This window comes from Wasmannia auropunctata, unplaced genomic scaffold, assembly GCF_000956235.1.
Source record: "Wasmannia auropunctata unplaced genomic scaffold, wasmannia.A_1.0 LD335737.1, whole genome shotgun sequence".
Lineage (NCBI taxonomy): Eukaryota > Metazoa > Arthropoda > Insecta > Hymenoptera > Formicidae > Wasmannia > Wasmannia auropunctata.
The window spans coordinates 150594-173441 of NW_012027153.1; the positions used below are offsets into that span (position 1 = coordinate 150594).

The 22848-nt window shown below is 42.8% G+C and overlaps 2 protein-coding genes across 4 annotated transcripts in view; one reads left to right on the top strand and one right to left on the bottom strand.

Moving 5' to 3' along the window:
* Nucleotides 1-825: 825 nt before the first annotated feature.
* LOC105456167 (zinc finger CCCH domain-containing protein 11A-like) lies at nucleotides 826-13703 on the top strand. Of its 3 annotated transcripts, none has more exons than XM_011700004.1 (6): nucleotides 826-980; nucleotides 1664-1763; nucleotides 2450-2569; nucleotides 3829-4003; nucleotides 4400-4519; nucleotides 12584-13703. In XM_011700004.1, exons 2-6 carry the CDS (start codon nucleotides 1704-1706, stop codon nucleotides 13447-13449), a joined length of 1341 nt encoding a protein of 446 aa, XP_011698306.1. In that variant the 5' UTR covers nucleotides 826-980; nucleotides 1664-1703; the 3' UTR covers nucleotides 13450-13703. The 3 variants fall into 3 exon arrangements, with proteins under 3 accessions (XP_011698306.1, XP_011698305.1, XP_011698304.1); XM_011700003.1 differs by having other exon boundaries at nucleotides 887-1167; nucleotides 12584-13702; XM_011700002.1 differs by lacking the exon at nucleotides 826-980 and adding an exon at nucleotides 1317-1487 and having other exon boundaries at nucleotides 12584-13702.
* Nucleotides 13704-16741: 3038 nt separating this feature from the next.
* LOC105456214 (paired box protein Pax-6-like) overlaps nucleotides 16742-22848 on the bottom strand; it is a 59009-nt gene continuing 52902 nt past the window's right edge. The window contains exons 6-9 of the mRNA XM_011700096.1: nucleotides 19925-20184; nucleotides 18537-18823; nucleotides 17769-18079; nucleotides 16742-16906 (exon numbers count right to left, since the gene is read on the bottom strand). Of these exons, the coding sequence (XP_011698398.1) occupies nucleotides 16812-16906; nucleotides 17769-18079; nucleotides 18537-18823; nucleotides 19925-20184 (953 nt within the window). The 3' untranslated portion in view covers nucleotides 16742-16811. The remainder of the gene's footprint in view (nucleotides 16907-17768; nucleotides 18080-18536; nucleotides 18824-19924; nucleotides 20185-22848) is intronic.

The following is a 22848-nucleotide window of genomic DNA, read 5'->3' on the forward strand; positions in this document are numbered from 1 at the left end:
AGTACTGTATTATCATTTCAACGACGAATTGTACAAGCATGAGTGAAATTTTAATAATTATATTTCGAGCTTTTTTGTGGAATTAAAAAAAGAAAAGCGATGGCCAAAATGTAGTTTCATCTTTTTAATGTAAGGAAGACGAATATCACTTTCTCAATAAAGTTATTACAAAGGTAAATCGAAAAGCTCCAAGCCTTTCTGTTTTCCTATTTGTACGATTCCTCACAAAAAAAAAATACATACGCGCGCGCGCATATTCTGTGTGTGTGTACTATGTAAACATATATACATGTGTGTATGTTGAAAACACATGTTCACATATGTGTGTACATACATATACGGAATGTACAATATCCAGAAAATTACGTATGTATTTATTTTATTACATTTCATATTTGCATTTATAATCATTAATTATTAAATGTATATATATTATTTTATTCGCACAATTTCCTCAAATTTATATATATGTATATATTTCACATAAAAAAACAGAGTGGAAAGTTTTCGTTGGTTCACTCTGTTATATATGTATAATATATATCATAATTATAATATGTAAAATGAATATCAAAAAATCGTGTGCGTGTCTGTTTTACATTTTCTTAGCTATTACATCTGCTCCTTGTATGTACATACAGATGTTAAATGTATATTACATCGTGCGCACTATTATACGTTTTAACTTAAATTGCGACTCGGAGAGAAATAATCAAATAAACAAAAATATTCTCGGAAACGCAGCTGAGCTGTGCCGGAGAGAGTCCCCACCCCGCCGCCGCCGTCGATGCACTTTCGAACGAGCCGCCGCAGCCAGGCGGCGATTGGCGACAGTGGCTGCAGCCTGCACAGGGCAGCGGTGGCGTTGCACTGCAACACGCAACCGTCGATTGGCAGCAGTGTCGAACGAACGGGAGTCGTGCAGAGCGCAGAGCATCGTGGATCGACGGGACGGGGCACGCACGGCACGTCGACGAGAGGTAAACCGACACCCGATTTACCGGACGAGGACGAGGGGAAGGAAACCACGAGCGACGCGTGTTCGTGCGGATCTCGTGCGGTGTGTGTGCGCGATAGAAGGCGGCCGGAGGACAAAAACAAGGGGTGAAAGAAAGAAGGGGAGCAACAAGGAGGTCACCGTAGGACTCTCGCGGCCCAAGACTGTGTGTACGTATACACGGCGGACGACACGGCACCACACACGGTGTACACACGCGGGGCCCCGGTGGCTGAAAACGTGGTGGAAAAAAAACGGTCGGAGCGGCGGGGCGGAGGGGGGGGGAGGAGATGGGAGAGGAACCGTGTTTGTTGTTCGCTCGCTGCGAGGACGGTCGTTTTGAAACTCGTCGGGCCTCGTCAGTTTTGGCCGTGCCACACCGACCGCCTCCTCGCGTCTCGCGACTTCGTGCAATTCCCTCTTCGTTAGAGTACAGAGCCCGCGTGCCAGGCTTTATCACGTATCGCACGATCATGTTCCGGACAAAATGGTAAACTCTTTCCATCTGACTGCTTCAATCCCGCACGTAAATCCTCCCCCGCGTAGATTCGCGACGTATCGTCCACCACGTTCCCGCCCGCGATCGACCGTCTCGCCCGCGATCGAGAGCGCACAACCGAGAACATGCGGAGTTACCGAGACCTAAATATGATTTCTGTTTTTCAGCAAGGAGCACGATCACTCGTCGTTCTACAAGTTCTTACAAATGGAGCACAACCACAAGAATCTGGACTGCTACTTCTTCTACTATTCCACGTGCAAGAAGGTAAGCGGTCGACTCATCCGCGGAAGCAGGGGGCTGCTCTCCTCCGCCGTTGCCGATCGCACGTCGGCCGATTATCCGTTACCCCCGACGTGCTTTCGACAAGCGTGCAGGCATGGTCGTTCCATATTGCTCGGCTCCGCCGAGGTTAGGTCGGCCATCTTGATGCCATGTTGACAGAAATTTCTTATAAAAGTTCAAATACGAATGTGCGATACAGGTCAATCCGCTTGTTAGGATTCCTGCTAAATTCAGACGGGCTTCCCCTCGTCTATTCGGTTACTTACATGTGACACGGTTTTTTTTTCTTTACTAACCTATGTTATGACTTCACCATTTGAATATTTTGCAACATATTACAACGTGAAAAGCAAATACCTGATCGAATTTGCATGATTGTGTAACTACTTTTGTTATCTGTGTTCAAAAAATGTTTTACTTTGACATACAGTTTATATGTATTTTGATAAGATTGAGCGATTGAAAATATTCTGTGGTCAGTCATATACATATAAACGAACAATTTTATTTTCTGAAATATTTGAGAATGTACGTTTAATCACACGCTTGCAGTATTGACAATGTGATTTGGCACTGCAAGCCTGCGTGTTGCTCATGTGAATTGTGATGTTTGAACGAGTTGTTGAATAACTTTTGTCATTTTGTCATTTTTTTTTTTACTCCCGCAGGGTGACTTTTGCCCGTATAGACATGAACCATCTGCTCTGGGTTGTGAAACAATGTGCACGTACTGGCAGCAGGGAAATTGCCTTAATGAACATTGTAACTTCAGACACATGGAATTAAAGGTAAAAATCCTGTACTGATCTTGCGACAATCGTTTGGCAGCAGTCTTTCCGTATCTTGCAAGTAAAACATGATTCAATCAGCCTTTGTCAATAAGAACTATTTTCATGGCTTATTGACAATTTTTTAAACATTATTTTGACATCACAGTGGAATAGGAACTAAATTTATTGGAATATAAGTTTAGGAAATGGATTAATATTGTTATGTCATTATTTTATATTCACAATATTTTATTTTCGCATATTTTATTTTATTTCCGCAGACCACAAGTCGATTGCTTTTACTCGAAGCCACGCGCCTTTCCAAAAATTTGACTAAGAATTATTCGTTTGAATAATAAGTAAACAACAAGTGAATTTATGTTTGTTTAGAACAGGAGTTGACAAAGCATAGATTACAGATCATATCTGATCTATTATTTGTTTTTATACAACCTGTAATTGTTGGATTTTTAGTCGACATTTGTTTTTTCTTTTATATACATACCTACATAATACTTTAAATTTTGTCTGTTGGCCCCTGCAAAGCCTAAAACATTTACTGACTGTCTGGCCTTCTCTAGAAACAAATTTCCCGACCCCTGGTTTAAAGGATAATAGGCACAAATTAGCAAGAGCGGATAAGAAACAAAGTTATAACGAATGAACATCTGCTTATCAGTTTTTTTTAAATATTAATCCATATATTCTCTAAACAAACAATTTTTATAGCTGATTTGTAATAATTCTTGCAAAATACACTTATTTACATAATGCGTTAAATTTACTGTGTCGCAAAAACATCTGTGCTTATCGGTTCGCACCGATCTTTACATCCTCGTTTAGATCATACATTTCAAGTTTATACATGAAAAATCATGTTCTGCTGTTATGCAACATTTTTGATTATATCATCGCGGGAAGAGATTAATGATTTGTCATTCTTTTTTTTTAAGTACAAAAAGAATTGCCAGTAATTTTTGATAGATTTTTAAAATATTTATTGCTTAGTTATGAAATATTATATTCTATATTATACAAAATATAAATGTTTAATTTTAATAATATATGCTTAATTTTATCAATGTAATAATATATATAGCTACTTTTTTATCTTTTAAAATTTCTCAAGTAATTCTGTTTGAATAAATGATTACAAATAGTACCTGGTTATGAAGATTAGTGACATTTGAATACCGTAATGATATTTATGATTAATTAAGATTACGAAATTTTTTTAATCGTAAGAAGAATTAAGCTTAAACTATTTATATTTGCAGAAAAATCGTAAATCAATTCCTTGTTATTGGGAAACACAACCTGGAGGATGTAGAAAGCCACATTGTCCATTTATGCATACAAGTCCACGCACTATTTCTAGTGACCCTATTAACCCTGTGAAGACCACAGAAGTAGCAACAAAATCTCCGAATCAAGAGTGGCTCAATCGTCAAGGTATGTATTTTTTAATTATGCTAACACGTTTGATTAACATTAGATGGTAAATAGAACTTATTTAACCAGGTGTAACCTTGATTTTGACAAAAACTGTGTTTATCATAAAGATTTATGAGTCGTTTCGTAGTCGTAATTATTTGTGAATTATTTTTATTTTAAAATCTAAAAGAATATTAAACGATTATAAGTAACACGTTATAACGATTTCGTTTATAATGTTTTAATTAAATCTAATAGGGATTAAAGATAACGTTACGTATTTAGAATTACATATGATAAATATAGATAAGATAGGATAAGATAAATGTGATAATAAAGAAATGGATATATCTCGCGCATATGGCAATATCGCGCGCATGGACAAGTATGTTTACACTTTTTTATTCCATAAAGATGACCCAAAGTATGACGGCAGCAGTACTACTGAGTCGGACCAAGGTAGAGGAAACAGCGAGGCTGGTAGTTTTATCGGTAGTCCCGCCGTCGATCCTCTCATCGTCAAATTCGAAGAAGGTATGAGGCTTTACTAGCCCCCCCGTCCATCTTTCAACGTACATTATCTTACGTCAGCTACTCTCTCTCTACCGCCTAGCTTGCAAACAAATATGAATCTCCCGAACGCGCTCAATATCCCGAAGAGCCTGACAATCCCCAACAATCCTAACAGTCTCAACATCCCCGGTAACATCAGCGTCGCAAATAACCTAAACGTCCCGCCGGCGAACTCGCAATCCTCCCCCTGTCACCATCACACGCTATCGTATCCGCATCATCAACAAAATTTACACTCCCACTCCTCCGGGCAGTCTCTGTCGTCATTGCAAAATCAACAGAGCTCCCCCCTCCTCCAGCAATCGCCGTACACGTCGATTCATACGCAGCAAACCCCGCAGCCTCAGACCTCCCGGTTCCCCTTTCCGTTCCTCGGTATAACGTCGTACAGGAGATTTTAAAATCTACGAGAAACTATATTGTAGTTTTTGCATACGACGTATGTATATGATTTTCCTCGTCCATCAATTAGCAAACAGAAAAATACTTTCGAAGAATTCACGAACGGTTAAAATCTTTCAATTTTCTTACCGACCAGATCGCTCCGTTGAGTCTGTCGCGCGTACAGCTAGGATTTCAACGTATTTTGCACCAAAAGAAAGAAAAAAGAGAAAAAACGAGATGAGTTACTACGAAAGTATCGTTCTGCACGAAGAATTGTATAATATAATTCTGTATATCTTTCTAGCAGCGAAAGATATGTAACAAAAAAAAGTCCTCGTGTCGATCTTAGCATAATATTTAATTTACAGTACTAGTGCATTCCCGACACTTATTAATCGACACCTCCAGTTTTTTCACTTTTTCTTTTGTTTCGTAACACCATAGATCGATCCAATGAGCAACTAATGCAAAAAGAAAAAAAATATTCACGCATACGTCAATATTCGTAAGCTGTGTAAAGCTCTAACATGATTTATTAAGGATCCTATTATACATTGGTTGCTCTTATTGCGATGGTAATTTACGTTTGATTTACCGTATACACACGCATAATTTTACATCCATTCGTGTGTTGTCACGGGAAAGCGGGATAACATGCAATATTTATTGAAATCGACTCTTTAAAAAAAAAAAAATTGGCATTTATCGATAATCTCACGTAATATGATCGAAGCACTATCGCGCATATTATAAGTCGATCTTATCGATATACCTTCGCACCTCGTGTGTTACCACGAAAAATTTAGTAGTGAATATCAATTTTTGCAGGGGCTGCTTTATCTAAAATTTGCCTAAATTAGCCCTCTAATCGCCTATGGCTATCTTTCTCCGGCTGCGGGTGCGATCGGGCTCGAATTACCAGAATGTGGTCTAAGTTATGAAAGACGAGGTTCAAGTGTCTCCCGTCGATACGACGTCGTGCGCTGTAAGATCGCGAATGCAAGAGCCGTGTTAAACGAAGAAGAAGATAGCTATGGGTCTCCGCTTTACCACACACGCACATACGCAAAAAAACATCTTTTGCATTCACACACAGATTTTTTTGCTCCTTTAGTTGCGAAAGGCTGGAATTTAAATGTTAATCGAGTATTAATAACACGACGAGTGAACCCTGCTCATTTTTAAGTTTGCGTCTTTGACGAAAGAGCGTTTTTTTGTCAGCATTTAGTAAGTTTATTTTAAATATCGCTCCCATAATGTGGACTTGCATCACACCCCCCGACGTGGCCGATCGAAGGAAATGTAGATTATTATTGTACGAGTACATAAATCGGACTAGCCGACTCGTATCCGTTTCACTAGGGAAGGAAAGTAAAGAGAGAGACTTGCGCGCGTTGTTCCATCGGTCACGTCCCGGGCTGAGATAAGTGCAATGTGCGAAATATATTATAGTGAAAGATAATTGAAATATTTATATCTGAACCGATCAACGCGCATATACGCTTTCTTTGTTGTCGCATTATTATGTGTGAGTTATTGTAGAGGAAGAAAGAGGAAGAGAGGATGGCAGAGGAGAGAAAGGAAATGAGAGTGAGAAAGAGATGGAGAGAAAGAGCGGGAGAGATTGGGAGAGAATGCGTGAATGATTGACTGTAGCAAAGGTTGCAGAGGGAGGGGAGAGAGAGAGAGAGAGAGAGAGAGAGAGAGAGAGAGGATGAGGTTTAATGAACTAGTTGATATTCGCGCGCGAATCCGTGTTTGAGGTTTAAACAGATTCCAACTGTGCGTCCTTAGCCTTGTGTTTTACGCGTGTACGAGTAATAATGCCTTCATATGTTTTGGCTTCTCACGTGAATTAGAAAATTTCGGGACGGCGAAAGTAACGGGATAAACGTGATGTCGCGCTTCACGCTCGAGTCTCGATGCCCGCGCCGGGCAATAATTTAACCCAAATTTTCGTAGGCCACGATAATTCCCGTTGTGCACTCGGGGAAATTTAAAAAGAGAAAAGAGAATCGAAGGAAAAATAATTAAATGTAGGTTTAATACTGTATAAGTCGAGCGTGATTTTTTGACGCTCTAAAGAAAAAGAAAATGTTCAATAATTCGGCTTAGAAGCTTGCTTTCTACGTGATAATGTTAAACGCGAGGTCGTTTATCGTATATCAAGTAAGAATACACAATTGTCAGAAGTATACATATACTGATTCACGTTTTACGAGTTTCCGTATGATAATAGGATATTAACTCCTTAATTGAGGCGCTGAGAAAATTGAGTATGTGACAGAGCTTGAAAAAAAAATTCTAGTTAAGTGCCGATGATGTAGCGAGAGGATATAATATCTCAATATAATATAAAACTTTAGCTTTTATTTTTACTAAAAAATACATTTATTTTGCGTGTTCTCAGCGCCTCAATTGATATATCGCGCATTTGATATTACGGGCCTGTTAGGCCAGCAGAAGGTTTAAAAAAAAAAAGAAGAAAATGCTCTTATTCATCATGTTATATTACTTATCGTATTATTGATCTTGCACCGATGACAAATTTTATAATTGAGGAAAGTATAGTGCGGGATAAGATACGATGTGGTCTTTTACAATAGTAATAAATCGCGTCGCGGCCAAAAGGAGGAGGGAAGGACGCGAGAAGACGTTGAGGAGAAATATATAACGTAAATCATTTATAGCGGGGCCCCGTCGGTTTTCCCGGGTTTCCCATAGCGATTTTTTTTTTTTCGAGTCAACGGTGCGTATGATGACATGACAGGCTAAATGATATAAGAGGCCAGCGTCCTATCGTTATAAAACACACGTGGCAAAAGAGAGAGGGGGAAAAAAATTATGAGATTTTATGAGGAAATTTTTGAGATAATTGAGTTGAGTGTGAGCATGTAATAGGAAATAATCGGCTTAAATGAACATGTATGTGTGTATCTATGTGTGTGTGTGTGTGTGTGTGTGTGTGTGTGTGTAATAGAAAGTGCGAGAAAGAAAGGGAGAAAATGAGAGGGAGAGAAAGGAAGAGAGAAAACGAGCGAGATTGAGGAGAGAGAGAGAGAGAGAGAGAGAAAGAGAGAAAGACCTCAAATCGAACGTATACACATCACACGTACCGCGTATCTCTGCGCGAAATATGCGCTATGCAGATAGGAAACTAATAATTTTTCTTATTCAGCATATAATGTTTTACACATATATATTATATATATTATATATTTAACTGCTACACAGGGATATAAATATTTATGGTCGAGATATCGATGTGTTGGGTCGCGCGGGCCCGTCTTTTTTCCTTTTTGGAATACTTGTGTGATCGGCTCATCGCGGTTATATCCCGCGCAAAATCGCGCGTGTCTCGGGCGGGCAAGGATTTTGTGCCTTCAGCCGTATGGAGTCGCCAGTCCGTGTTTTTGTGTTCGCGAAGTATCAGGGTTCTCAGACGGTGTCCGCGTCTCTTTTTTCTTAAAAAAAAACCGGGCAGAGCACACGAGATGTCGGGCGATTGTCCGCAGATGGATTTGCACGTCGTTTTATCGATCGGTGGGAAGGACGCGCAAGTCTTCCAAAAAAAACCAGGGGTGGACGATCGAACTCGATCGCGAGGATTTATGAAATTGTGCGTAAGAGAGAACCGGTAAGGCACACGGATCACATGGCTGCGCCGCGAGTTTGAGAGACACAAAACAAAAGTAGCGACGAGCAATATGAATATGTGGGGGAAGAGGTGCAGAGTGGATGCGATGAGAGAAGGATTGAACGAGAGGGAGAGAATGCGATAGACGTGTGTGCGTGCGTAGAGAGTGCGTAAAAGTGCGAGCCAGATGGTAGTGCGAAAAGGAAAAAATAAAAGAAAATAGTAAAGGATTAAAGCGGCGGTCCCTTCCGCTGCCTCTTCGAGGGGCTTCGCCCGCCTTCCCTTTCTCGAGGGACGAAATCGTGATCCGCGCGCGGCGGATCCGTCGATTACATATAACGTCTGTTCGCAGCTATTAACCGCGTATCGGGGGGGAAGGGGGGGAGGAGTTAATCAGCAGGACCGACGGGGATCGGCGATCCTTCGTCGGTCGGCGTCGACGGCGCGCGAGTCCTTTCTTTTTCTGCTCGTTAGCGAGCTCGTCGCGCCGATCGTCGCGGGATCTTGTAACTTCGCTACGTGCGATCGTACGACAGCCCCCCGAACGCGTACGACGCTTCGCGTTGTCTTGCTCGGATGTGAGACGCTCCCGTCTCCGTACGTCGCCGTGTTACTCAGTCGGCGGATACGCGGGGCGTTGCGGAATGTTGCGATCAAGCCAGTGACCGATGTAATTTAGACGTACTCATGTCTCAATATTGCGAGCACGCGACGTTGTTTCTCCCACAGGTCGCCGCGCGGCCTGCGGACTTCGCTTCACTCGTTCCGCGTACGTGCGCACGCTCAGGAAGGCGCGTCTGTGCGTCCGAGTTAAAAAAGACAACACGTACAAACAAATAAACAAACAAACAAAAACACACACACACACACACACACACACACACACACAAAGATAGAGAATATTATATACATATATATTACATATTATATATATAGAAATATGTTACACGCGAAAAGGGAGGCGGTCGCGTGTAACACGACCCCTCCGCCCTCCCCTCTCCCCATTTCTGTAAGATCATTGTTTCTAGCGATTTGTTAATTTGATTTCTGTCTACGACGAATTATAGAGAACGCAAAGAAGCGATCATCGTCGTCATTATAAGTGCGTGTGCGTACTTTGTTTCGCCGACGCCTCTCGCATTCGACGTTCGCAAAGGAGAATTGTCGCGATCTCTCCCCCCCCTCTCCCCCCTCCTCCGGGAGGGGAAGGATGATTTGTTGCGGGCTCGCATGACGATTCTTTTTAACAGTTGCCAGATAGATTGCGAAAAATCGCGGCGGTTCGCCACGATGGAGAATCGCCGGAATGCGGGATGCGTCGGGCGCAATTGCGAGCGCGTATAAGAGCGAATCGAGCGAGTGAGAGAGCGGCGGCCTTTCGAGCCGCCCTTTTCTTCCGATCTTTACTTTCCCCTGTTGTCTCCTTCCCCTCCCTCTCCGCTTTCCTCCCTGTCGATGGACGTTCCTCCAGGCCCTTCTCTAAGGCTCGAAGTCTCATCGATGTGAATCCGACCGACTGCCCCTCCCACCCTCCCCCCTGATTACTTTGTATCCCCCTTTTTATCTGTGCCCCTCCCGACTTCCCCTCGTGGTTCATCACCTCGCGACACCGGAATCACCTCCCCGTCGATTAGCCCCTGCGCGCGCTAATCGAGTCGCGAGCTGATGTCTCTTTTCGTTTCCCTCGGCCGTGCGCGCGACCGAAGCCCCGCTTCCTTACGTTCTCTCGTTGTTTCTTCTCGTTGATTCTCCTTTCGGTTCTTCCTTCTATTTTATTTTTTTTTTCTTGATTTTTTTTACCCCCCCTTTTTTCCCCTCCCCAACGCGTTTTGCTCCCGTGCGCGGCCTCGGTCGCGTCGCGATCAGCTACGCGACGAACTATACGGACTCGTGTGTACAGTCGACGTAACGGCAAGCCGGGGGACGGCGTTTCCTCGGTCCCGCGAACCGCGGCCTCTCGACGGCGGCCCCGATCCGATCCATTCGGGAAATCATCGATCTGTCTCGTGGACGAGAAACAGACGTCCGCAGCGCGGACGAGACTCTCGGGAGTTTCGCCGTGGACGATTCGGGGCACCGGCTGGGAGAACTCGGGACGCGTTCCCGCGGCGATGGGATCAACGACGATGATGACGATGACGACGACGAGGATAACGTTGAACACGACAACCGGGGCGACGGGGACGTCCGCCGATTGTCGTTACGTCGACTCGAAACGACGGCGCGGAAACGCGCGTTCGTTCTGCTTCTCTTATCTCGAACGCGAACGATAAAGAAATAAAAGAGAGAGAGAAAGAGAGAGATTGATTTAAAAAAGAAAAGGAAAAAAAAGGAAGAAACGAAAGAGCCTTTTTTGTCGGCCGACCGTGGACGGCCGAACGTGGAGGAGGAGAAAGATTGATTATATGCTAAAGAGTAAGCGATGCGCAATTTAACTATAACGAATTGATGTAAGCGAATGGAAAAAAAATCAATACTTTTCATTGAGAATGATATCTGGATTTCAATAAACTTGATACCTCGAAACTAGCCGGACAATCGACCCGGAGAGCGAGCGGTGTTACCGGTACCGCGGTGAGAATCTAATGTCACCCGGCGTTACCGGCGACGCTCTTCTCGATGGGGCCTCTTATTTCACTTCTTCTCACCGACTTCCACTACTAATCGTTCATTCGTTTTACAATTATTATTATTATTTTTTTTTTTTTAACAATTGATCGTGGCCTGTATCGGCCTCCGCCGATTTCGCGCGTTCTTCTAGATTGAGACGACGATCGAGACGGACTTGCTATGTAAATCGTTGTACAAGTAAGTATTATATCTGTAACTCTGTGCTCGCGAAGTGCGAATCAAAGTCTCCCGAGTGTGTTCGAGAAACACCGCCGTTTCGAGGCAGCAGCAGCACCAACGCAAAAGCGACTTGTCGAGTGACCGGTCTTAAATTGATAGAAGTAAGAATAAAGGAAAAATGGTATCTTGAATGAGGTGTGTGTGTGAGAGAAAGGGAGAGAGAAAGAGAGCGAGAGAAAGAAAATATAATAGATCACGAGACAACCATCGCTCATCGGCTGAACGTAAAAAGTTTAGATATAGATATGTGTGTATGCGCGTACGTAAGGATATATATTTTACCTTTTCTCTTATTCGCATGTGAGGTGATTGCCGCTTTGCAAGACGGAGATGAGAAACATGGATTGACTATTAGTGCATTAAAATGGATTTATCGATGATATCGAGGATAATGGGAAGAGTGCTGTAAAGAGCGTTTCTGTTAACGGGTACGACTGCGTCAAGAAAAGAGAATGTTAATGCGTGGGAATAAAAACTCGATGTTACGGCGAATCAGTCGGATGAATAAAGAACTTGTGGGATATAAGTATTATAAAGAAACACGAAGTTTCTGAACTAAGTCTAAACCTCCTCGAGGCCGGAGGAAAGACACGACCGAGATAACGGCCAGCGAAGATCAGCCTGGAAGTTAGATACGACCTCGTGGATGTTCGGAAAGAGTCAGCGATGAAGGCTGTGCCTGAGTTTTGCCCAGAACCTTCTCGGAGCGTGCGCGCGTGAAACGCGGAATTATTATTACGAAATTCGAAGAGCATCTGAAAACAGTTGCGATTGTGAACTGCAAGGAAAATCCGAGACACATATATAGATCCTAACTCGACTATTCTAATTTCCATTTGCACAAAGTAAGATTAAATCCATACTTTCTGGAAAATGTCATGAGTCGGATGATAGACACACAGATTGAGATCGACAGGTAATCTGGTACTGTAAATAAAATATGTATATATACATAGAAAGAGAGAGAGAGAGAGCGAGAGAGAGAGAGAGAGAGAGAAAGAGCGCGAGAAAAGAGGGAGATAAACGCAAAGGGAGAGTGAGAGAGAGAGAGAGAGAGAAAGCTGATTGTGTAATAATAATCGTCATCCAGTGACATCTTCGCCGAATGTTCGAAATGGTTATTTGACCCATCATTCTTCATATGTTTCTTCCAGAATCCGATAACGAAAGTGCACCGTCGCCGGTAAAATCACAGCCCAAGGTACCGTATTGCAAGACCTACGAGCAGATGAGACTTGAGGAGATCCAAGCAGAGAGCGCGGCTTATTATTCGTATGAAGCCGACAACGACGATGGACTTTATCAGAGACAGATTGGCCAGCCTAAGACGGCCGGGGCTAATCGGTGGGTCAGTCCGTCACGGATCAAGAAAGACGAACCGACGAAGGAACTGAGCTTCAAGGTGTTGAGCCTGGAGGAGATTCGGCAACGAAAGCGGGAGAGAGAGCTGGCCGTTAAAACACCAACGGACACGACGTCCGTCCCGGAACTCACTCCGTCACCGGTCGGAACGAAGAGCGTGAAGAGGCGCTCGATGGAGCAACATTGCGACAAAGAGAGCGTCAGTCCGCCGAAGAAGTGCAAGGTCAGTTCCGAGAGTAGCGAACTCGTCGCCAAAGTGCGACCGGTGAAGCTGCGAAGGTCTCTGAAGAGGGAGACCGAGACGCAGCCGTGCGGAGACGCGGCTACGAGCGAGCGTGGGACGACGGGTGGTCAGGACGACCAGACGACCTCTTGTCGCGAGAGGCTGGAGAGCCACGGCGACGAGTCGGTTAACGCGAACAGGAGGGTCGACGTGGAGATTAGGCTGTGCGACAGCAGCACGAACGAGGAGAGAACGCAGACGCAACCGGAACAAGCGATCGAGGACAGAAAGTCGGTCGCCACGTATACGACGGAGGATATTATGAGCACCGCGATATTGGACATTCAGCCGTATACGCAGACCGACGAGGAATACCTGAGGCTCGACACGTCGTCCGACGATATCATGAAGGATATCGAGGACTTGCTCAAGTAGAAAAGCGTGATTCGAGCGATTTTAAGCGAATCCACGCGAATAAACGGAAATATCCAGCGAATATCCAGCGCGCATTTCTTTTTTTCGGCAAGGTTTAAAAAGAACCTTACATAAAAGTATAATTTGTATACTTAAAGACTTGTACAAATACACGTTTAAAATACAGATAGATATAAAGCTTACTCATCGTGCAAGAGATAGAATGGTTATGATTTAAACACGATTATATTCAATCAATTGTTGATATATTGAAGTTCCATTCTTACGCTTTAACTTCAGCAAATCGTGCTGTATGGTGTTACATCACGTTTTTTTTTATCACAATAAGAAAGTGTGCATTAATTTCAGTATGCACATTAATTCACGTTTCTTTTGTCTGTCCTTTTCGTATTTTTTTATTTTAATCATGGAACTTGCGAAGGATTGCAATAATAAGTTATGATAAGACATTCTACACGTATAACCAAAATAAAATTTAGTGATCGGACTGATACGGAATGATATGGCTTCTGTTACGCGTTTCGAGAATAAAATGCAGATACATAAGAGATTTTAAAAAAATACGTTTATACGTAATAAAAGAGCAGCATAAACTCGTTTTAATATTTACACATGACATGCGCTTGCGTTTAAAAATTTAAGCCAAATCGAACACACACATATATATATATTGTAAATGTATATTTTCTTCTTTCGAGTTCCGAAAGGATTTCTTTTTCTTATCAAATTACGACTAAAATAATATTATATACCTAATATATAATATTAAATATAATATATATATATATATATATAAAATACACAATGCTATATATTATATATTATTATATAATATTATTATATTGCAATTTAATCTATATATAAAATTATATAGGTATATATTTAAAACATATATAAGTTATAATAATTATAACTTATATAATTACGATATTGTTATATAATAATTATGTAAATGATATAACAATATATTGTTGCATATTAATTATATAATGATAATGTTATGTGTACTGTTGCAATTTATAATATTAATATTATCCGCTGGCTCTACCCTTGGATTACTTCCTGCTACTTCATAGCTTTTTGACTTAGAGAAATAATTTTTTTAAATAGGCACAGACAAATAATTAAATGTGCGCATTTTTTTTTATAATCCACTGCTTTTATTAGCTCATTAATTGCAATCAGTTCTGTCGTCTAGCGTGATTCAAACTTATCCATGAGTATTATTTCAGAAGAAATCCAGGGTTAAATGCGCCAGCAGATCGCAATGGATGATTTCTAGTGAGGATTTAGAGAATACAACATGTCTTCGAGTGTAAATTAATTATTAAGTTGAAATAAATATACAATTGTTACATTTGCAAGGTAAAACGATGGTCTCCGCTTGCATCCCGCTTTCCATTATTTCCTACGAGTGATTCGATTGGACGACAATGCGGGAGGGGTAAGTACAAATATGAGTTATCGGGTCGAGAAAGAAAGAGAAAGAGAAAGAGATGAACATGTTCGGGAAGGAATTGCGCTTGATTTCTAATAGGAAATTGCACACACGATCGTTATATTCGTTTGCCTGACAAGCCGGCATTAGACGCGTGCGACTGGCTCGCTCTCCGTAATTAAGATTTGATATTTAAAACAGGAGAGCGCGATTGCCACACGCCGGAAATCTCGCAAATAAAATCTCCAATTAGAAAACAAGCATTGAAAGAACTCTCGATTAAATGCACACACTATTTATTTAGAACGTATAATCGTACCGTTATTTAATAACATACCTGGCCTAAGAGAAATCACAATCGGCATGTTCGGTCCTTCTGTCTTTCTTTTTTTCTCGAACCTTGCACCGAATATAAATTACGAATTGATTTTTACCAAGTTATTAAGAGAATTAGAGTCAATTATATATATAAATAATTATGTACAATTATATACGCAATTATTATATTTAAATAATTATGTATATATATAAATGACCGTTTCGGATATTCTCCTTACGATGTACACACAACAAACTCACGTTTATTATCTCCTGGCATCCTCGTTTCACGAGTATAAATAATAACGTAATACCGACTTAGAAACTATTTTATATTTTCTCTCTCCCTGCCTATAGAAGTTACACCTACGAAACGTTGCGAATAAAAACTCTCCGCGGGGATCCTCAGGAGCGATTTCTCTTCCTTCTTCAATCTTCGCGCTAATTATTTTTACACGAGTTGCACATTGCCGACGATTCGTATATATTCTTTTTTTTCCCCTTTTTTTTCTTTTTGTTTTGCCGCGTCTCGCCTTGCTGAGTTCTATCTCTCTAAAAAGATGTCTCGGCTCGGGAGGTATAATTGTATGTGAATTAAAAGGGACCTTACAAAGGTGTACGTATGCGCGGATGATGCCTTGAGAGATTTTTTTTTCCACCTTACCGATCATTCATGTGTCATGCCATACGAAAATTCATGGATTGTCACTGATTGGCGTTATTAATACGTCTAACAACGATTTGTTCCTATGACTTATACTCTGATACGACATCGAAATAAAGAGGAGGTGTGTGTGTGTGTGTGTCTCTTCGCACATTACGATACCAAACACCGTTAGTGAAAGTGCGGAAAAGCAGCAATTAGTCGTTTCGCCTATAACGATGAGGGATGGACATGATCGGAAAGTGTCGCAAGTGTGAATATCAATCTTTTTTTTTTTTAGCACGGGACACGGGAATTCGATTTGACGGCGATAAGATTCACGATAAGTTTATACACAGAGGGTATCTCTCGATTAATCCGCCTGTAAACTCAATTGAATGCCGCAATCTTGTATTGCAATTACACGAGTACTACACCGTAGAGATTTGTTGCTCGGTTTTACACAAACGGCGAGTCACGATAGAGCCATTCAGTTAAGAATTGAGTTCTTCCTCGCCCTCGATCCGGAGGTTCGACGGTACGGAAGATTTCTGAAATCTTCGTGCCTCGGATGAGATCTTCGTCGGTAAGCGCCAGCGAATTCGCAGTGACGTTTCCTCGAAATTTCCCGAAATGTCGCACTCGTTTGACGAAAAGAAAAAAAAAAGACAATGAAATAAAATACGAGAGTAGCGGACGCGAATACGGACAGATCAAACTCGGATTCCAATGCGGAACTTTGGCTTGAACGTATAACGTACGGGTGCCGATAGCCCACTTCGATTTATACTACGGAACGCACGATCGACCATAACGCGCGAACTTCCGGAGACTTTGCGCTCCACGATCGCGTGACCTGCGTGTCGTTTTTTTTCCCGCGCTGCACGACACGGGACCGTGAAGCTCGGGAGATGAACAAGCTGAAGTCTACGGAGACGAGGTCGACATCGACGACCACCACGGTCACTGCAGCCTCGGTGACCAGTATTGCGCCGCCATGTCGGGTGCCGGTTGACCTGGTACCGCGATCGGCACACTCACGCCAGGTGATATTAGACCTGCAAGAGAATCCGTGATATTCTGTTTAATTTCACGAACGTCAAATTTCATGCGAGAATCACATGCAAGTTTTTTCCAAAAATTTAATTTCGTAGTTGATTTAGTTAAGAAAACACAGTATATTTTATTAGACAAAGAGAACAGGGAGTATTTTTATAAGAATCTCCATTTTTCATGTTGTTTTTTTTTCGTTAATTTGTTAAAATATCATCATTATTAAAAGATAAATAATATAAATATATAATAATATAAATATATAAATAAAAAAATAAAAATATATATAAATAATATAAATATAAAAAACGGGATAATTTTTATAAAAATCTTAATTTCTTTTTATAAGTGTTATCCTTGTACGTGTTGTCCTTTTTTCTGTTAGAATATTATTTCACCATTTCATTGTTTTTGAAAAATAAATAATAATTCAAAAAACCAGTATAAAAAAAATATTAATGACAGATTGAACAATGTGTTCGCAAGACATGCACGACGCCTTGCCAACATGAATTGCACATCGATCTATTAACATCTACAATCTACTAACTACCGAATAGAAACAAGAAGCGTTCAGGCGGCTAATGTAGGCGACGCAGGCGAGTAATGTATATGGACATGAAGCTAGATCGCGTTTGTTATTGCGGATGTTCAAAAGGTGCAAAAGAGAGGGAGAATTGGAGCCGTTCGAATCCCAGGGATACTTTGGGGAAGGGGGGACGGAGGGCCGGAGAGGACGAAGGGGTGACAGAAGCGTGTATAATCCATTACCGGCGGGCTCGATAGCGTGTTATCCATGGTAGCCGTAGTAGTAGTCCATCGGCTAGAGTGCAAGCAGCGAATGCAGTGAGTGCGGTAGACACTCACCGGTCGAGCTGGCGTTCTGATTGTACTGATTGAGGCTCGCCGCGTGGTAGGGCTGCGTAGGGCTGCAGGTTGGCCGGGCGCCGTACCCCAGGTGCAGAGGCTCGTAGCTCGGCGGTCTCGCGACCCCGCACGAATAGCCGTTGTCCCGCTGCTGGAGGCACGCGCCCGGGCTCGGTCCGACGGTCATGCCCACGGTCATGCCCATCGGGCTCATGCCGCCGCCGGTCGACAGCGAGGACATGCTACTCGTCGTGTGCTGATTCTGCTGGCTGGCGCCCGACATCGTGAAGCTCGGCATCGACGTCATCGGGCTGCAACGCGAAGGGAAAACGATTTCGTGAGCGTGCGTTCGCGCGATCCCGTCCGTTTCTTTCCTCCGTCGAAAGTTAAACTCTTTGCGAAGGGCGAAGGACAGTGGGTACATTTCGCTTCGAAGGAGCCGACAAGCGTCTCTTGCGTCTCAAATCGCGCGCGGATTCGCAGATCTTTATAAATCAATTTCTCGTTGGTAGAAATGAACATTAGAGATTTGGCTGACTTAAATGTGTACAGCACTCCGTACTGCTGTAGTTTAATCACAGCATCTTATTTCTGAGTGGTTCCGCAGTTCACACTACTATGAAATATTAAGCTAACTGTAAGCCTAATTCTTTTAAATAAAGTGGATTGAATCATAAGATTAACAGCGAAGTCAAGGATTAGTAGCCATCTCGGGAAAATTTAGCCTTCGATAGGGGTCGATGAACTTCGCGTCTTTGCGTTTCTCACCTGTACGAATCGGGCATGCTGGGTATTCCGGGGTACACAGCGGTGGGCGCAAACCCGTGGTGTATTCTGGGGGGCGAGGGTGGTGCCTGCGGCGGCGGCTGGCCCCCGAGTATCCCCGAGGGTGGCGGCGGCGTCGGGTGGCCAGCACCCACCAGGCTCACGCCGGCAGTGTGTTGCTGCTGTTGCTGCTGCTGCTGTTGCTGCTGCGGCGGCGGCGGATTATCCCTCCGTTGCGTGCGCAATTTCTCCTCGCGCCGCCACTTGGCCCGCCGATTCGAAAACCAGACCTGAGTTAGTGAACGAGAAGACAGACGAAGATACAGGTCAAGTCGCTAGGCTACGGATAACTTTCGTATTGGCTGACAGTCGTGGATGAAACGGTTCGTCGCGAAAACGCGTTACCCCCTGCCGAAGACCTCTTAATCGTATAATGTTGATGCTCTATTGCCAATTAAACGTCACCGATCTTCGTGATCTTCGAACTTGGTGCTCATGATAAAATAACAGACCTGTATAAACGCGTGAGACGATATAGAATCAAATGTCGACGTTAGTTTCGATAAGAAGGATAAGAAATCGAGTTAGAAATAAATTGGAATAATAAAACTGCAGCTACAAGAAATGTAGTTTTCCTTCAAAAGCTGTCAACCGCTATTCTTGTATAGTTAATATCATCGCAAGTTGCAGTTAGTGTTTTAAGAATTAATTAAAAACACAGTGGACGCTTACACCGAATTAGAATAAATAATGCAATATAAATTGCTGGTGAAAATTCACTATCTCCTGTAATTCAGGAACGATGACTGCAGGTTTAAGATCTAGATAGGAAAATCGAGACCTTCGCGTAAATAGATCATAGTGACCTTTTAATAATAAAATTGATAGCTATGGTATTTTTCAATGAATTGAAGATCATTGAATAAGTACGATTCATTTTATTTTGATATTTTATGACTTTAATTTTTTTTTTAAATCATCATTATTCTTGTTGTTTATCGACCGTCTCGATACTCAGAGAAAAACAAGATATATAATTCTAGCAACAATAACATAATGCCTTTGAAATTTAAGTGTTCGCAATTAGGTAGGTAGAGAACGAAAGTAGAGGGTTGAGAATGGTCAAAATATAATCACGGCAACAAATGTGACGTTGGATATTAACATTATTTCATTAGTTACATGCGTAACTATTACATATGATTAATATTATTATTTCTTCAGTTTAGAAAACTTATTCATTTTTCTTATTACAACTTCAATACATGACGAAAGTGTTGTTTCTTTTGAATTTAGCTGCTGATACTACTTTTTTCTCTGAACATATAATACACGTCCGTTTCTAAGCACTCTTGTGGCCATGGCTGTGCAACGCTGCGCTGAATAGTCACCTGTATTCGCGCCTCCGGTAGGCCGATCTTGCCGGCGAGTCTTTCCCTGGCGAACACGTCCGGATAATGCGTCCTCTCGAACTCCTTCTCGAGCGCGTCGATCTGCTCGTTGCTGAAGCTCGTGCGATTCCTCTGCAGTTTCCTCTTCAGACGGAGACGCGCCTGATCGTCGTCGCCGCCGCCTGACACGCTGCCGGCGTTGCTGTTGTCACCCCCGCTGTTCGTCTCGTCCGAGTGCGCGCCACCCTCGAGCTCGCTTACTGCAATAATAAAACGCATCGTGACACCATTATCAACGCCTTTTCGCGCGAACGGCTATTACGGGCAATCTCTCGAGTCTTCTTTTATCGCGTTAGTATAGTTACGACAATTTTCGTGCTAAGGGCCTCCTTCGCGGATTAACTTTCGAGGATATAGAATTAAAGGGGATTTATCGCCGAGTTAAATACATTAAATGCCAGTCTCACGTCTTCGAAACTTCAAAGTTTGTTCACAGCGTTCTTACGTTGAGTACTGAATGTTGCAGTCGTTAATTGCCGAAGATTCGTCACCGAAAAAAAGAAATCAATCTCAAAAAGATTTAGAGAAACTTTTCGCAATTAATTCGAAAAATTTGCACTCGAATTAATTAAAAGTCGATTAATCAAAAAGTCGCAAGTTGCTCGGACAGTTTTTTTTTGTCGAAATGCCGACAAGCGTTATCTCTACCAAATCTGCCCGTGATATTACCGGGCAAGTTAACGCCTTTCAGAAATCCTTCCCAACAAGGAGATGGGCGATGTATTATCGATGTCGGCGTGCGTGATAACGCGGCGCACGATTTGTGGTTTCGCAGCGCTTACGCCTCCCTCCCCATTCCCTCCTCTCCTTCCCTCCCCCCGGGCTTTCTTATATCAATTCCTACGCGCGACATGCGCCCGCGCGCATATCTGCGTGTGTACGTGCACGTGCGCTCGCGTGTACGTATCGGTGTGCGTATGTGGACGAGCGGGTGGTATAGGCAGGCGTCGCCGGGTGAACCTTATCGTCGGTTTCTGGGTGAGCGCGTCGAGGCGTCACCGGGCTCGCTACGACGACGGGATGAGGGGGCGGACGGGTGAGGAGACACACGGGGTAGAGCGAGAAAAGGACGACGGGGGAGGGTTGGAGGAAGCTACAGGCAAGGGGGTGCCCGATAAGACGACGGGCGTCCCGACGCCAGTTGCCGGCCACCCCCACGAGATACGCCACTGTCATTCCGCGACTACCTCCTCTCCGCCTGGAGAAACTCAGAGTCAGAGTCTGGCTCGATGTGACACGTGACACACTGGCTGTTATTGGCTCCATTATATTCTACGTTAATAAATTCTGTTTTATATATTTTTACATAGGTAAATACACACTGCAACTGATGATAAAAGATCATAATTCGTTTGTTTTTCTCGTTTTTTAATTGACTCTTCAGCGTGTCCTATACATATAATTTATTTACACCATATAGTATATGTGATGTTATATGAGTAGGATGATAAAGAATTAGTTTGCCTTTTATTGACCTAATTTGATTTTTATACAATTATTTGTGCATACCATTTATATACCATTTTTCAGGATTTAAATTGTTTTACGCGATTTTAAAAATCATTCTGTTGGATTTAAAATATCACTTGAAAATATTTCCCGGTAAGGAAGAATAGATTGATCAGATTTTGATTCAGGTATACCTCTGCCTCTTGTAAAAATATTATTTCCTAGTTGTCGCAATATATATTCGTGATGACAGATTGCAAAGGGATTTCAATAAAGACATCGACAATATTCAATTTACCATATGAAAAGTTATATATTTTCGTTACATCGATACTTTACGTTACTCTCGATATAGGTACATAATGAGTAACGTCAAGAAGTCGCGGATAACTGTTACGGTTGAGATAACCTGATAACATGTCGATGTCGTCGTGGGACAGCGTATCACGTTTTCCATATATAACGTCAGATTAGAAGCGCCCACGGAACTCGGAGGTAACGAAAACGTCCGTAATAATCGTCGTATAAGCGGCAAAACCCGGGGATACAACCCCCTTTCCCTTTTCACCCTCCCTCTCCTCGCTCCCTCCTCCACGTGACTCGCTCGAGGAAGTAGCTGGCAGACGGCCACGCTAGTAGCGGCAAAGTTCTCGCGGCTCGGTAGGGTTGGTTGCCTCGAACTTCCACCCTCCGGCCGTACCGATGAGAATCGAGTGCGACGTTAGCGGTACAAGTTCTCCGGTCCTCGCGTTCCCCCCCCCTTCTCCTCCCCCAAATCCCCCTCGTCTTCTACGTCATCCTCCTCATCCGCCAGCCCTGAGTTGCTCCTTCGTAACCGTGCACTGCAAACGATATCTTTAGGGGCGGCCCTCCGTCAGTATCTGTACGGCGCGGGGTTAACGCTACCGAGGGTGTCTTAAGCGGTAATTAAAACCGCCTTAGCTCCCTCTCCTCTCCCGCCTCCTTCTCTTCCACCCCCTCTCCCCTCCCTCCTTCCATCCATCCCTGCGGAAGCTCGAGGAGCAACTTCGGGCCTTCGCGGTTGCTGGATCTTGCGTCTTTACTATCACGGGGCCAAGTCGCGCCGCGCCGCTCATCGCTTTCTATGCGGTGTACTTGCGAGTTAAACGCCGACGCGGAGCTCGAGCGTTTAAGGCGGAGATACGTGCCGTAGGAGCGTGTACGAGTAAATCGACACCAACAGCATGAGAATAAAAAAATACATCATTTTTATGACATGCCTGAGTCATTCGATGATTATCAAAGTTCCTGATAATATAATATATTATAATTAAAATTTTCCTTGTCAATGTCAAGTTATTCAGTGCGATTATTTTTAATCGCAAAATTTCGATAACTTGTAATAGCAGATAAATAATAATCTTAAAAATTCGTAGGTATTATTTAAACAGAAA